A 13,661-nucleotide genomic window follows, 5' to 3' on the forward strand; every position below is an offset into this window, starting at 1 on the left:
AGTGTTGCATCAGAAATCACTGCCTGCCTCTACTCTCTGATCCAGACAGTCAATGGGCTGTTTTTCTTTTTCGCAGCAGGATGGCATGGAGATTATCCTGTCGCTGGAGTTTCATCGGACTTAGTGGGGCTCTGGGACACATGGTTCTGTCCGTCAAAGTGAGGAAGAAAGCGGTACTGAAGAGATGGCGCCTGCTTTGTGTAGCTGTCTGGACCTGTTTAGGCTAGGAAACCCACAGAGAAATACCACATGGATTGGCAAACTTATAAATGTTATTTGGCATGTTTGCCATGCCGGTGAGTGGTGGGAGGAGCTAGGTGTGTGATGGAGGAGTGAGGGCGGGACTCATCAATCCATTTGGCATCTAAGTACAGTGCCTTGACTTATTCAACATTTTATTGTTAGCCTGAATTCAAAATGGATTTTAAAAAAATATTCTCACACCCATCTACATACAATACCCCATAATGACAAAGTGAAATCATGTTTTTAGAAATCTCTAAAAACATGTTTTTATAAATGTATTGAAATTTAAATACAGAAATATCTATTTTACATAAGCATTCACATTCCTGAATCAGTACATTTTAGAATCACCTTTGGAAGCAATTACAGCTGTGTCTTTCTGGGTAAGTCTCTAAGAGCTTTGCACAATTGGATTGTACAGTATTTACCCATTATTCTTAAATCAATTCTTCAAACTCTGTCAAATTGGTTGTTGATCATTGTTAGACAACCATTTTCAAGTCTTGCCATAGATTTTTCAAGCAGATTTAAGTCAAAACTGTAACTCGGTCTATCAGGAACATTCACTGTTTTCCTAAAAGCAACTCCAGTGTAGATTTTTAAAATTTAACTAGGCAAGTCAGTTAAGAACAAATTATTATTTACAATGACGACCTACCCCGGCCAAACCCTCCCCTAACCCGATGACTCTGGGCCAATTGTGCTCCGCCCTATGGGACTCCCAATCATGACTGGTTGTGATACTGCCCAGGATCAAACCCTGGTCTGTAGTGACTGCGATGCAGTGCCTTAGACCGCTGCGTCATTCAGGATCCCAAAGATAAATGCGGCCTGGTGTTTTAGGTTATTGTCCTGCTGAAAAGTGAACTAATCTTCCACTGTCTGGTGGAAAGCAAACTGAACCAGGTTTTCCTCTAGGATTTTGCCTGTGCTTAGCTCCATTCCGTTTATTTTTTATCCTAAAAAACACTCCCTGTTCCTTAACGAATACAAGCATACCCATAACGTGATGCAGCCAATACTGTGCTTGAAAATATGGAGAATGGTACTCAGTAATGTGTTGTATTGGATTTGTCCCAAACATAACATTTTTTTGTAGTATTATTTTTGTGCCATGATGCAAACAGGATACGTGTTTTGGAATATTTGTATTCTGTACAGGCTTCCTTCTTTTCACTCTGTCAATTAGGTTAGTATTGTGGAGTAACTACAATGTTGTTGATCCATCCTCAGTTTTCTCCTATCACAGCCTTTAAACTCTGTAACTGTTTTAAAGTCAAATCAATAGTCAAATCAAATTTTATTGGTCGCATACACATATTTAGCAGATGTTATTGCGGGTGTAGTGAAATGCTTGTGTTCCTAGCTACAACATAGCAGCAATATCTAACAATACACACAAATGTAAAATAGTTTAATTAAGAAATATATAAATATTAGGATGAGAAATGTCAGAGTCTGGAGTATAAATATATATCTCTGCACGGTTTCCTTCCTCTGGGGCAACTGAGTTAGGAAGGACGCCTCTATATTTGTTATCTTGAGTGTAATCCAAAGTGTAATTAATAACTTCACCATATTCAATGTCTGCGTTTTTATACCCATCTACCAATAGGTGCCCCTCTTTGCAGGGGCATTGGAAAACCTCCTTGGTCTTTGTGGTTGAATCTGTGTTTGAAATTCACTGCTCAACTGAGAGACCTTACGGATAATTGTATGTATGGTGTACAGAGATGAAGTAGTCATTCAAATATCATGGTAAACACTACTATTGCACAAAGAGTGAGTCCATGCAACTTATTATGTGACTTGTTAAGCACATTTTTACCCCCGCACTTATTTAGGTTTGCCATTTACAAATGGGTTGAATACTGACTCACGACATTTCAGCTTTTCATTTTTTATACATTTGTTAAAGTTTTGAAAAAGATAATTCTACTTTTACAATATGAGGTATTCTGGGCCAGTGCTCCAAAAAAATCTAAATGTAATACATTTTACATTCAGGCTGTAACAGCAAAATGTGGAAAAAGTCAAGGGTTGGGAATAATTTCTGAAGGCACTGTAGATGGTATATCTGCGATGCCAGATTCCGCTGGCACTTTTTTAAAAAGTATTTTATGTTTATTACCCTGAGCCATTCATCCCACTATTCAGAGGTCGTTGGGAAGTTTTAACCTAATGTGGCGCTACTGGGTGCGATACAATGGGGCACCAATTCATCCTGTCAACTTTAGCCAATCCTGCTCACCTTGGCAGCAATACACACCTCACAGGGGAATGTACTGTAGACCATTATGCAGGAGGACAATTGAGCTGATGAATGATAGCCCAGTGAAATAAGAGCTCAATATCACTTAATCTCTTGTGACCTTTCAACTGTGACTGCTGTGGCAATTCCACCATTGTCCCTCCTGGCTTGATCCCTAACCTGTGCCTTTTTGGAGAATGACAGATATGGGTAAGCTATGCAAACACAGTGTGGATTAAACCACATCAGTCATGGTGTGTGAAAGGCACTGGCAGGAAATGGGTTTGGAGTGAGGAGTGGGTCAAAAAAAAAATTTTTTTTTTGTTGTTACATTTTTACCCCTTTTTCTCCCCAATTTCGTGGTATCCAATTGTTAGTAGCTACTATCTTGTCTCATTGCTATAACCCCCGTACGGGCTCGGAAGAGACGAAGGTTGAAAGTCATGCGTCCTCCGATACACAACCCAACCAAGCCGCACTGCTTCTTAACACAGCGCGCATCCAACCCGGAAGCCTGCCGCACCAATGTGTCGGAGGAAACACTGGGCACCTGGCAACCTTGGTTAGCGCGCACTGCGCCCAACCCACCACAGGAGTCGCTGGTGCGCAATGAGACAAGGATATCCATACCGGCCAAACCCTCCCTAACCCGGACGACGCTAGGCCAATTGTGCGTTGCCCCACGGACCTCCCGGTCGCGGCCGGTTAGGACAGAGCCTGGGCGCGAACCCAGACAAGTGCATTAGAGTGTCTAGTTCGAGAAACAGATGCCTCACAAGTCCTAATCAGCACAACCGTTCTTTAGCTGTGCTACCATAATTGCAAAAGAGTTTTCTAATGATCAATTAGCCTTTTAAAATGATAAACTTTGATTAGCTAACACAACGTGCCATTGGAACACAGGAGTGATGGTTGCTGATAATGTAGATGTTCCATAAAAAAATCTGCCGTTTCCAGCTACAATAGACATTTACAACATAAACAATGTCTACACTGTATTTCTGATAAATTGTATGTTATTTTAATAGACAAAATGTGCTTTTCTTTCAAAAATAAGGACATTTCTAAGTGGCCTCAAACTTTTGAACGGTAGCATATATATTTTATTGGTCAAATATTTGGGGAAGCCTGGCTTCCCTTGGCATCCATGAATACAAAACACTGCAAAGATTGCTAAAGTGTGACTGCCCTTGTGTTTCTTGGCCAGTTATATCATTTTGTTCACACATTAGGTTGTTTTTCAATATTACTTTGAGTTTGCTGCAACTGTCTGCTGCTAGGAAGACATCAGCCGTCAGAGATTTGTTTCATCACAGACAAGCCAGTGCCTAAGTTGCCACAGTAACGGTCACTTAAAGCGGCATTTTTGTCTCACCTAATGATTGTGCTTGATTGAGCATGGAGCAGGATTGTTTTTTGTTTTTAATGTATAATTTTGTCTGGCTTAGGTTCCAAATAAAGTGAAGTCGTTTTTGCTCATATAATTTTAAAAACGAGTCGTCTAGAGTAGGCAGTGGCATAAGTCAACTTTGGTATGACTAAAGAGTTCCACACAAAAAAATGAAACCAACCATTCAGTATAAACAGGGGGAAGAAAGTGGGCCTCGACCCCCAACCTCCCATCCCATTACCCTAACCCCACCCAATGTGTATATATCTTTCAAATCTTGGAATGATCTCAAACCATTTAGGTCCATGATATCGGATTCGACATTTGGACCATTGGTGGGGATGCAAAAGGCCGCCCTCCAGATCGCAAGGCATTGTTGTGAAAGATTGGAGTATGGTCATGCCATTTTGATTCCCAGTTACATTGTTTTTAAATGTTGAACCAAATAGAAATTGTGTGAGCAATAATAGGACAAAAGCATAGTTTACAGTGTTTCAGGGATATGTCAGTGAAGACCACCTCTTCCAGCGCAATAGGAGACTCCATATTTATCTCTATACTCAGAGGAATCATGTCTAAACCAATTTAGGTTGGGGCAAAATGCTAGTGCCTGGAAATAGAATGTAAAGTCTCCTACGTCTTTCCTTTTTAAGTTCATTTTATCTGGGATCGTTTACCTTGACATACAGTGCATTCAGAAAATATTCAGACCCCTTGACTTTTTCCACAGCTATTTTCAGGTCTCCAGAGATGTTTGATTGTGTTCAAGTCTGGGCTCTGGCTGGGCCACTCAAGGACATTCAAAGACTTGTCCTGACGCCACTCCTGGACTGTCTTGGCTGTGTGCTTAGGGTCGTTGCTGTTGGAAGGTGAACCTTCACCCCAGTCTGAGGTCCTAAGTGCTCTAGAGCAGGTTTTCATCACAGATCTCTCTGTACTTTGCTCTGTTCATCTTTCCCTCAATCCTGAATAGTCTCCCAGTCCCTGCCACTGAAAACATCCCCACAGCATGATGCTGTCACCACCATGCTTCACCGTAGGGATGGTTTGCCAGGTTTCTTCCAGACGTGACGCTTGGCAATCAGGCCAAAGAGTTCAATCTTGGTTTCATCAGACCAGAGAATCTTGTTACTCATGGTCTGAGAGTCTTTAGGTGCCTTTTGGCAAACTCCAAGCGGGCTGTCACGTGCCTTTTACTGAGGAGTGGCTTCTGTCTGGCCACTCTCCCATAAAGACCTGATTGGTGGAGTGCTGCAGAGATGTTTGTCCTTCTGGAAGATTATCCCATCTCCACAAAGGAGATCAGAGTGACCATCAGGTTCTTTGTCACCTCCCTGACCATGGCCCTTCTCCCCCGATTGCTCAGTTTGGCCGGGCGGCCTGCGGTCTTGGTGGTTCCAAACTTCTTCCATTTAAGAATGATGTAGGCCACTGTGTTCTTCAATGCTGCAGCTATTTTTTGGTACTCTTCCCCAGATCTGTGCCTCGACACGATCCTGTCTCGGAACTCTACAGACAATTCCTTTGACCTCATGGCTTGGTTTTTGCACCGTCAACTGTGGGACCCTATATAGACAGGTGTCTGCCTTTCCAAATCATGTCCAATCAATTGAATTTACAATAGGTGGACTCCAATGAAGTTGTAGAAACATCTCAAGGATGATCAATGGGAACAGGATGCACCTGAGCTCAATTTTGAGTCTCATAGCAAAAGGTCTGGATACTTATGTAAATAAGGTTTTTACATTTTTCATTTTTAATACATTTGCAAAAATGTCTAAACCTGTTTTCACTTTGTCATTATGGGGTATTGTGTGTAGATTGCCGAGGAAAGGTTTAATGTAATCAATTTAAGAATAAGGCTGTAACGTAACAACATTTGGAAAAAGTCAAGGGGTCTGAATACTTTCTGAAGGCACTGTATATTTAAAACGACACACATAGCCTACCTACTGTATATGTACATAGAAACAAAATATCTAGGTCAAATAGGGGAGAGGCGTTGCTTTATCTGTTTTTTCAAACCAGGTTTACTGTTCAACTGAGCAATCTGAGATGGGAGTTCCATGCAACCATGGCTCTATACTGTATAATTGTAGCGGTGCGTAATAGGCGGCAAAGAAGTCAGGCGCAGGAGAGCAGAACTGGGTAGTAACCAGAGATTTATTAAGCAAAACCAATGGCATCCAGAACAACAAGATAAATGGGCACAAAAATAACCCGCCGTGCACTCATGGGGAACGTGCACAAGCACTACAATAAACAATCCCACACAAAGACATGGGGGGAACAGAGGGTTAAGTACACAACAAGTAAATGAGGGAATTGAAACCAGGTGTGTGGAAAAACAAGACAAAACAAATGGAAAATGAAAAGTGGATCGACTATGGCTAGAAGACCGACGACGCCGACCACCGAGCGCCGCCCGAACAAGGAGAGGACCCGACTTCGGTGGAAGTCGTGACAGTAATACTGTATGTTTTAATGAATTTGTTCTGGTTTAGGAGACTGTGAAAAGACCCCTGATGGCATGTCTGGTGGGATAAGTGCGTGTGTCCGAGCTGTGTGTAAGTTGACTATGCACACAATGTTTCTTATAAAAAGAAGAAGTAATGCAATCAGTCTCCCCTCAACTTTTAGCCAAGAGAGACTGGCATACATGGTATTGAATTTAGCCCTCTGATTACAATGAAGAGCAAGATGTGCCGCTCTGTTCTGGGCCAGCTGCAGTTTTTCTACGTCCTTCTTTGTAGCTCCTGACCATATGACTAGGTAATAATCAAGATAAGATAAAACTAGAACCTGCCGGACTTGCTTTGTGGAGTTTTGTGCCTAAAAAAGAAAATAATCTCTTGATCATGGACAGACCTAGCTTTTCAACCGTTGAATCAATATGTTTCGACCATGACCGTTTACAGTCCAAGGAATTTGCAGGAACAGGCACAAAACTAATTTGTTGGTCAGAGGAGAGCTTCCCATCCAATATGACATAAGCACAAATGGGAAAACCATCATAGCATGTTTATTATATAATTGTCTGGTGATTTATGAACTTGCGTGGATATATCCACACTACTGATGCCGGGCAAGGCTTGCCTCACTGCAGTAAAGCCAAAGCTATCTTAGCGTGTGTAATGACACTGGTCTATTTTGGAGGAGAGGCTGACAGGAGAGATATGTCAGCTGTTCAGCATTAGGCTTTACCAAAGTAGAAAAAAAAGAGAAAGGGCCACTGGCTGACCATCCGCTCTGGAGACCGTGTGGTAGGCTAGCCCTCCAACCTGGGCATTCTCTCTCCTCGCCAAACCTTTGTTGTTAATCTTGAGGGATTTGGGGTGAAAGAAGACAAGGGTCGGACATACCCTTCATGACAGGCGGACAGTTTTGGCAGCTTTTTTGTCCAGCTGAAAGTGATATTTTTGTAAGGAGAGGGCATGTGAGGAAAGAGATTTTCCCAGAATACAGCTGAGCAGGCTTAAGGTGGGTACAACCACCGTAGGTGGTCAGAGTTCTATTTCTGATACTGTATGTTATTGTATCAAAAGAAATCACTGCCATTGACCATTTTCTGGCGCTTATTTATATGCGTCAGGAAATTGATAATGATTGGGGACCATAATGCTCGTTGGTCTGAGAATTATAATATTACAGGCAGGTGTTCACGTGAACATTTAGTATAACTTCAAAGCTGCTTGGCGTTGTATCTATCTGCTGTTCTGCTCTATGTTCCTGCAGTGACAAGTTGTGAGTATGTCATCCATCAATTAGTAATGTAGACTGAATATCGTACTACGTGCTCACCCTAGCCAGTTGCCCATTTGGCCAATGTTAATGTGATCCAGTTGTTTAGATTTTTAACTTCCATGGAAATGGATACATGGAAAATGACACAGTCCCGAGTGGGAGATGCATGATGGTTAATCATATACTCTCTCCACAGCTGTTTGGATATATAAATATGTGAAGTGACTTTGGCTGACCTCCTTTGTCGATAACCTTATTGGGTTTCGTGGCATTAGCTCTGTGAGACAATGTTGTCTGAGATTGAGAACGTGTTTGTATTTCTGTATTGCGCACACGGCACCACGTGAGTAAAACCGATGTGACGTGGCAAGTCATTTGATGAGGTCTTGTCCTTGGATGGCCCTCCGCCATTATCAAGCTTCATGCCCCTCCGAATTGGTGGAGTCTTAATAACCTTTCAACTCATCGATTGGTTATGTTTTTGTATTCTATGTCAGTCAGTCATACTGATTGACACCTTTCGTTTGTTTAACCCATTTTGAGGTTAGTGGAGTTTCCTAACATACATACTATACATGTAGACTGCTGGAGGGGGCAGCACAGCTGACGCTAAATTAGTGATGCTGAGCTCAGCCATGTAAGGTGACAGAGATTACTTGTCATCTTCATGAAGTCGGGTGCCAGCCAACCATGCCACATCACAGTATAGCCATATTAAAGTGTCGCTCTCAAGAAAAATGTCTGCGAGAGTGAGAGAGTGGAGGGGTTATTTACAAGTCAATAGGAAGGTTTCCTTGACTTATAGCATGTTTTTTTTTATGTATCAAACTGTGCTGTTTTAGCCCCAGGGACAACCTAGATACGGACAAGGGGAAAGCCAACCACTATCAGAAGTGGTTGAAGCCACCCCTCCTGACGTACCATGGGAGACAAGTCTGGGAGCAAAGTAGCTGCTGCAAGTAAGGCCACATTCTATGCTGTTACTTTTCTTTTGACTTTGTTTTTCCGCTCTAATTTATTCAATATTCAATGAACATATCTTACTCCCTGTTTACAGAGAACCAGATCCATCTCCGGGTAGTGAAGGGGCTGGAGGATGTGGATGTGCGTGAGAGGGAGGGCTGCACGTTCGAGGTGACCCTCAACCTGTCCTACATAGCGGGCACGTGGACCAAGGACGGGGTCAGGCTACAAGCCAAGCCCACCTGTCGCATCGCTGCCCATAAGAATAAACACACTCTCACCTTCACCCGGGTCACCGTAGGAGACACTGGCCTATTCTCCTTCCAGACTGATGGGACCCAAAACTGGATCCAAACCTCAGGCCAACTCACTGTCATAGGTAACAGCATGACGGAACACAACAGTGGAGAGGAATAATGCAACGGGGACAATTGTATGACCCTTCCTCAGTCTAACGTTTCTGTAATAGCTGGAAGTCTTATTGCCTGTCTGTTTCTATGTTAGCCGGGATATTTTCTCACTGACTTATCATCCAGACTAATGGCTTGGCAAAAAATACATGTAAAATCACAGATAAATCCCAGTACAGACCACAATACTTCTTAGCACATAATTTAATGGAATCGCATACTGGATCTCTAGGTAATGTCGGGCCTATCTGTCTGTGTTTGTCTCCCTGTGGTTGTCTGCCAGCCAGAGACATACAGATTGTGAAGGAGTTGGAAGACGAGGAAGTGACTGAGAGGCAGAGTGTGACCTTCCTGTGCGAAGTCAACTGTGAGGACGTGGACGGGCGTTGGTACAGCGACAACACCAGGATCAAACACGGAGACAACGTCAAGATCAGGCACGAGGGTGAGCATGGGCCACAACTGAGCCACAATGTGTTTATAGCTCCGTATACTACCGATGATATGTATTAACCCTAGATGACTGACAGGAGGCGCTGTTTAACTGCAGAGAAAGTTTTACCTTACTAAAAGTTGACAATGAACACTTTTTAAAATTGTATAGTAACAGCTTTAACAGGTGTATTATTTCTGTCTGCCTTGGGCATTTCATCACTTTACCTGAAGCAATCAAAGATGACTTCATAGTGGCTTATAAGTATGCTATAACACACCATAACAAAGATTCCGATGTAGTAATCATGATGTGCTGCTCATTGACAAAAACAATACATTAGAATCATCACACTGATGGTCGTTATAATACTGTATGATCCTTGAGGAAGAAGTGACCAGCGCTATGTTGCTGTACATTATAAGTGGTTATAAACTGGGTGGTTCGAGCCCTGAATGCTGATTGGCTGAAAGCCGTAGCGTATCAGACCGTATACCACGGGTATGTCAAAACATTTATATTTACTCTTCTAATTATGTTGGTAACCAGTTTATAATAGCAATAAGGATCCTCTGGGGTTTGTGGTGTATGACCAATATACCACGGCTAAGGGCAGTATCCAGGCACACCGCGTTGCATCATGCGTAAGAACAGCCCCTAGCTGTGGTATATTGGCCATATACCAGACCCCCTCGGGCCTTATTGCTTAATTCTAATTATACCCATGATGCACTAGGAGTATTGGTACACGGAATTATGAGTCTATACAAGTCTTTATGTGAGTGTATAACTATGCTTATAGGGCATTATTACTCTATCGTAGTGCATTATGAGTACATATTTTTTTACTGTCCCCATTAATGTTACTGTCCCCATTACAACAAACACATACTTAAATACATGCAATTTTGCCCTTGAAACATTTGATTGAAGTACTGTAGGATTCCATTCATTCCTATGGAGGACAGCTCCTACTGGGGAGTGCCAATATGGCAGCCGGTGGCTTCAAAGCCTCTCACTGGCCATTAAATAGCATCAGCAATCCAGGGGTTATACACACAATTGAAAACTACTAATGAAACACCTATTTCTATCTGAATGCAGGTAAAACTCACACCATGTGCTTCAAGTCTGTAAGGCCAGCAAACGCTGGGGAGATCAAATTCACTGCAGACAGGGTCTCCTGCTATGCAACTCTCACGGTAAAAGGTGAACAATATCTATTTTTAGAATCAACGATCTCGATGTTTGTCAATGCCAAAAAAAAAACTGTCATCTGGCCTAAGTGGCCTCATCAGGTGAAGTGTCAATAAACAATGGTTCAGTGTTACCCCTATTTCCACAGAGCTGCCTGTGCAGATAGTGAAGCCTCTGAGAGTGAAGATTGCTATGTACAAACACAAAGGACTGCTGGAGTGCCAGGTGTCCAGGGCCAACGCCCTGGTCAGGTGGTTCAAGAACAGGAGTGAGATCCAACCCAGCAAGAAGCACCAGATTGTTAGCGACGATGTCTACAGGCAGCTGCACATTGATGACGTGGCCTCGTCAGACGAGGACACCTACACCTGTGATGCTGGCGATGACAAGACCTCCTGCCAACTACTAGTGGAGGGTGAGATGCTCAATGTAATTCCTTCTGACTTATTGTCTGGTCAGCTTAACATACTAGTTCCAATGTTAGGTATATTTTTATGCTAAATGTTCATAAGCAGTTTACAAGCAGACCTTCATATAAAGTGTTACACCCTCATACTTATCCGTAAGTCATCAAAACACATCATTCAACTAAACATGCTACATGGCTAAAAGTATGTGAACACCCCTTCGTTAGTGGATTCGGCTATTTCAGCCACACCCGTTGCTGACAAGTGCATAAAATCGAGCAGACAGCCATGCAATCTCCATAGACAAACATTGGCAGTAGAATGGCCTGTACAGAAGAGCTCAGTGACTTTTAACGTGGCACCGCCATAGGATGCCGCCTTTCCAACAAGTCAGTTAGTCAAATTTCTGCCCTGCTAGAGCTGCCCCGGTTAACTGTAGGTGCTGTTATTGTGAAGTGGAAACATCTAGGCTCAGCCGCGAAGTGGTAGGCCACACAAGCTCACAGAACGGGACCGATGAGTGCTGAAGCGCTTAGCACGTAAAAATCATCTGTCTTCGTTTGCAACACTCACTACTGAGTTCCAAACTGCCACTGGAAGCAACGTCTGCACAATAACTGTTCATTGGGAGCTTCATGAAATGGGTTTCCATGGCTGAGCAGCTGCATACAAGCCAAGGTCACCATGCACAATGCCAAGCATCGGCTGGAGTGGTGTAAAGCTCGCCGCCATTGGACTCTGGAGTAGTGGAAATGCATTCCCTGGAGTGATGAATCACACTTCTCCATCTAGCAATCCGATGGACGAACCTTGGTTTGGCGGATGCCAGGAGAACGCTACCTGTCCGAATGCCAAGTGCCAACTATAAAGTTTGGTGGAGGAGGAATAATGGTCTGGGTCTGCTTTTCATGGTTTGGGCTAGGCCCCTTATTTCCATTGAAGGGAAATCTTAACGGTACAAGTCTGTGCTTCCAACTTTGTGGCAACAGTTTGGGGAAGTCCCTTTACTGTTTCAGAATGACAATGCCCCTGTGCACAAAGCGAGGTCCATGCAGAAATGGTTTGTCGACATTGGGGTGAAAGAACTTGACTGGCATGCACAGAGCCCTGAACCTCAACCCCATTAAACACTTTTGGGATGAATGGGAACGCCGGCTGCGAAGCAGGCCTAATCTCCCAACACCAATGCTCTTGTGGCTGAATGGAAGCAAGTCCCTGCAGCAATGTTCCAACATCTAGTGGAAAGCCTTCCCAGAAGAGTGGAGGCTGTTATTGCAGCAAAGGGGGGACCAACTCCATATTAATGCCCATGATTTTGAAATGAGATGTTTGACGAGTAGGTGTCCACACACTTTTGGCCATGTAGTCTATGTTCACACTGATAACCCAACTATCTACATTACTCACTTCCTGGGTGTACACTTTCCTTTGAAGTAGCTCTAAGTGATGATGCTGATCCAATGTGTGCTCCCTGTGCATGCAGAGCAGGCGATCAGCATAGTGCAGGGGCTAAGGTCTGTGGAGGTGACCGAGCCCAGGGAGGCCCTGTTCCAGGTGGAGACCAGCCTGAGGGCAGGGAGGCCCCCAAAGTGGACCCTGGACGGAGAGGTCCTGATGGACGGGCCTGAACTGAGCATAGACCGGCAGGGCACACTGCACACCCTCTGCTTCATCAGCACGGACAGCTCTATGACCGGCCCTGTGCAGTTCAACGCCGGGAAGAGCCGCTCCACCGCACAGCTCACCGTGAAGGGTAAGGTTGATTGTCACCAAGTGGAAGTTGGAAAGATGCCCTGCTTACTGTTGACAATGACTCTCCAGGCCCTAGGATAGAGTACTGTATTGTGAGAGGTGTTTCCCGTTGGGTTCATACATTGCTTTTTAATCCCTTAAACAGACTAAGATACAGTATTATATCATTATCCATCCCTGTGCCTTTCCAGAACGCCCTCTGAAAGTGGTCCAGCCCATGCCAGACGTGGAGGCTAAAGAGAACAGCTCGGTCACACTGAGGTGTCAGTTTGCCCCCTCCCCCAGGGTGGTGCGCTGGTACAGGGGCCGCACTGCCCTGCAGACATCCAGCAAGTACAGCATGAGGACGGAGAAGAACCAGGCAGAGCTGACCATCCAGGGCCTCAAGGAGACCGACACTGGCCAGTACAGCTGCATGGCTGGAGGGTCAAAGAGCACAGCCAAGGTCGATGGTGAGGATGCTGTTGATCATACAGTATTAAAGAGAACAACAAATATTTTTCAGGGACAACGCTTCAACGTTCAGATGGTTGATCATGGAAATCAGCTTCATGCTTGATGAAGTGAAACTCTTTGTATAAAATGTAATCTACACTGCTTCGTCTATACTGTGCAGCTTCAGTGATAATGCCAGATAAGCTGGTGTTTGGAGGATACATTGGCATGGGTGTGGTTACGCCAGAGACGAAGTCGAGGGCCGGCAAACCGTGCCAATATATCCTCCAAACACCGGCTTTGAGGACATGATCAAATAAAATGTTATTTGTCACGTGCCGAATACAACAACCTTACAGTGAAATCTTTACTTACGAGCCCTTAACCAATAATGTTTTAAGAAGTTAAAAAAAATAAGTGTTAAGTAAAATGT

The 13,661-nt window shown here is 43.8% G+C and overlaps 1 protein-coding gene across 1 annotated transcript in view; it reads left to right on the plus strand.

Moving 5' to 3' along the window:
• Positions 1-7,109: 7,109 nt before the first annotated feature.
• The window catches only part of obscna (obscurin, cytoskeletal calmodulin and titin-interacting RhoGEF a), an 85,604-nt gene continuing 79,052 nt past the window's right edge, over positions 7,110-13,661 (plus strand). The window contains exons 1-8 of the mRNA XM_036979050.1: positions 7,110-7,367; positions 8,474-8,590; positions 8,689-8,973; positions 9,288-9,449; positions 10,542-10,646; positions 10,783-11,049; positions 12,525-12,794; positions 12,985-13,245. Coding sequence (XP_036834945.1) covers positions 8,554-8,590; positions 8,689-8,973; positions 9,288-9,449; positions 10,542-10,646; positions 10,783-11,049; positions 12,525-12,794; positions 12,985-13,245 — 1,387 coding nt within the window. The 5' untranslated portion in view covers positions 7,110-7,367; positions 8,474-8,553. The remainder of the gene's footprint in view (positions 7,368-8,473; positions 8,591-8,688; positions 8,974-9,287; positions 9,450-10,541; positions 10,647-10,782; positions 11,050-12,524; positions 12,795-12,984; positions 13,246-13,661) is intronic.

The sequence above is a fragment of the Oncorhynchus mykiss genome, chromosome 5 (genome assembly GCF_013265735.2).
Source record: "Oncorhynchus mykiss isolate Arlee chromosome 5, USDA_OmykA_1.1, whole genome shotgun sequence".
NCBI classification, from domain to species: Eukaryota; Metazoa; Chordata; class Actinopteri; order Salmoniformes; family Salmonidae; genus Oncorhynchus; species Oncorhynchus mykiss.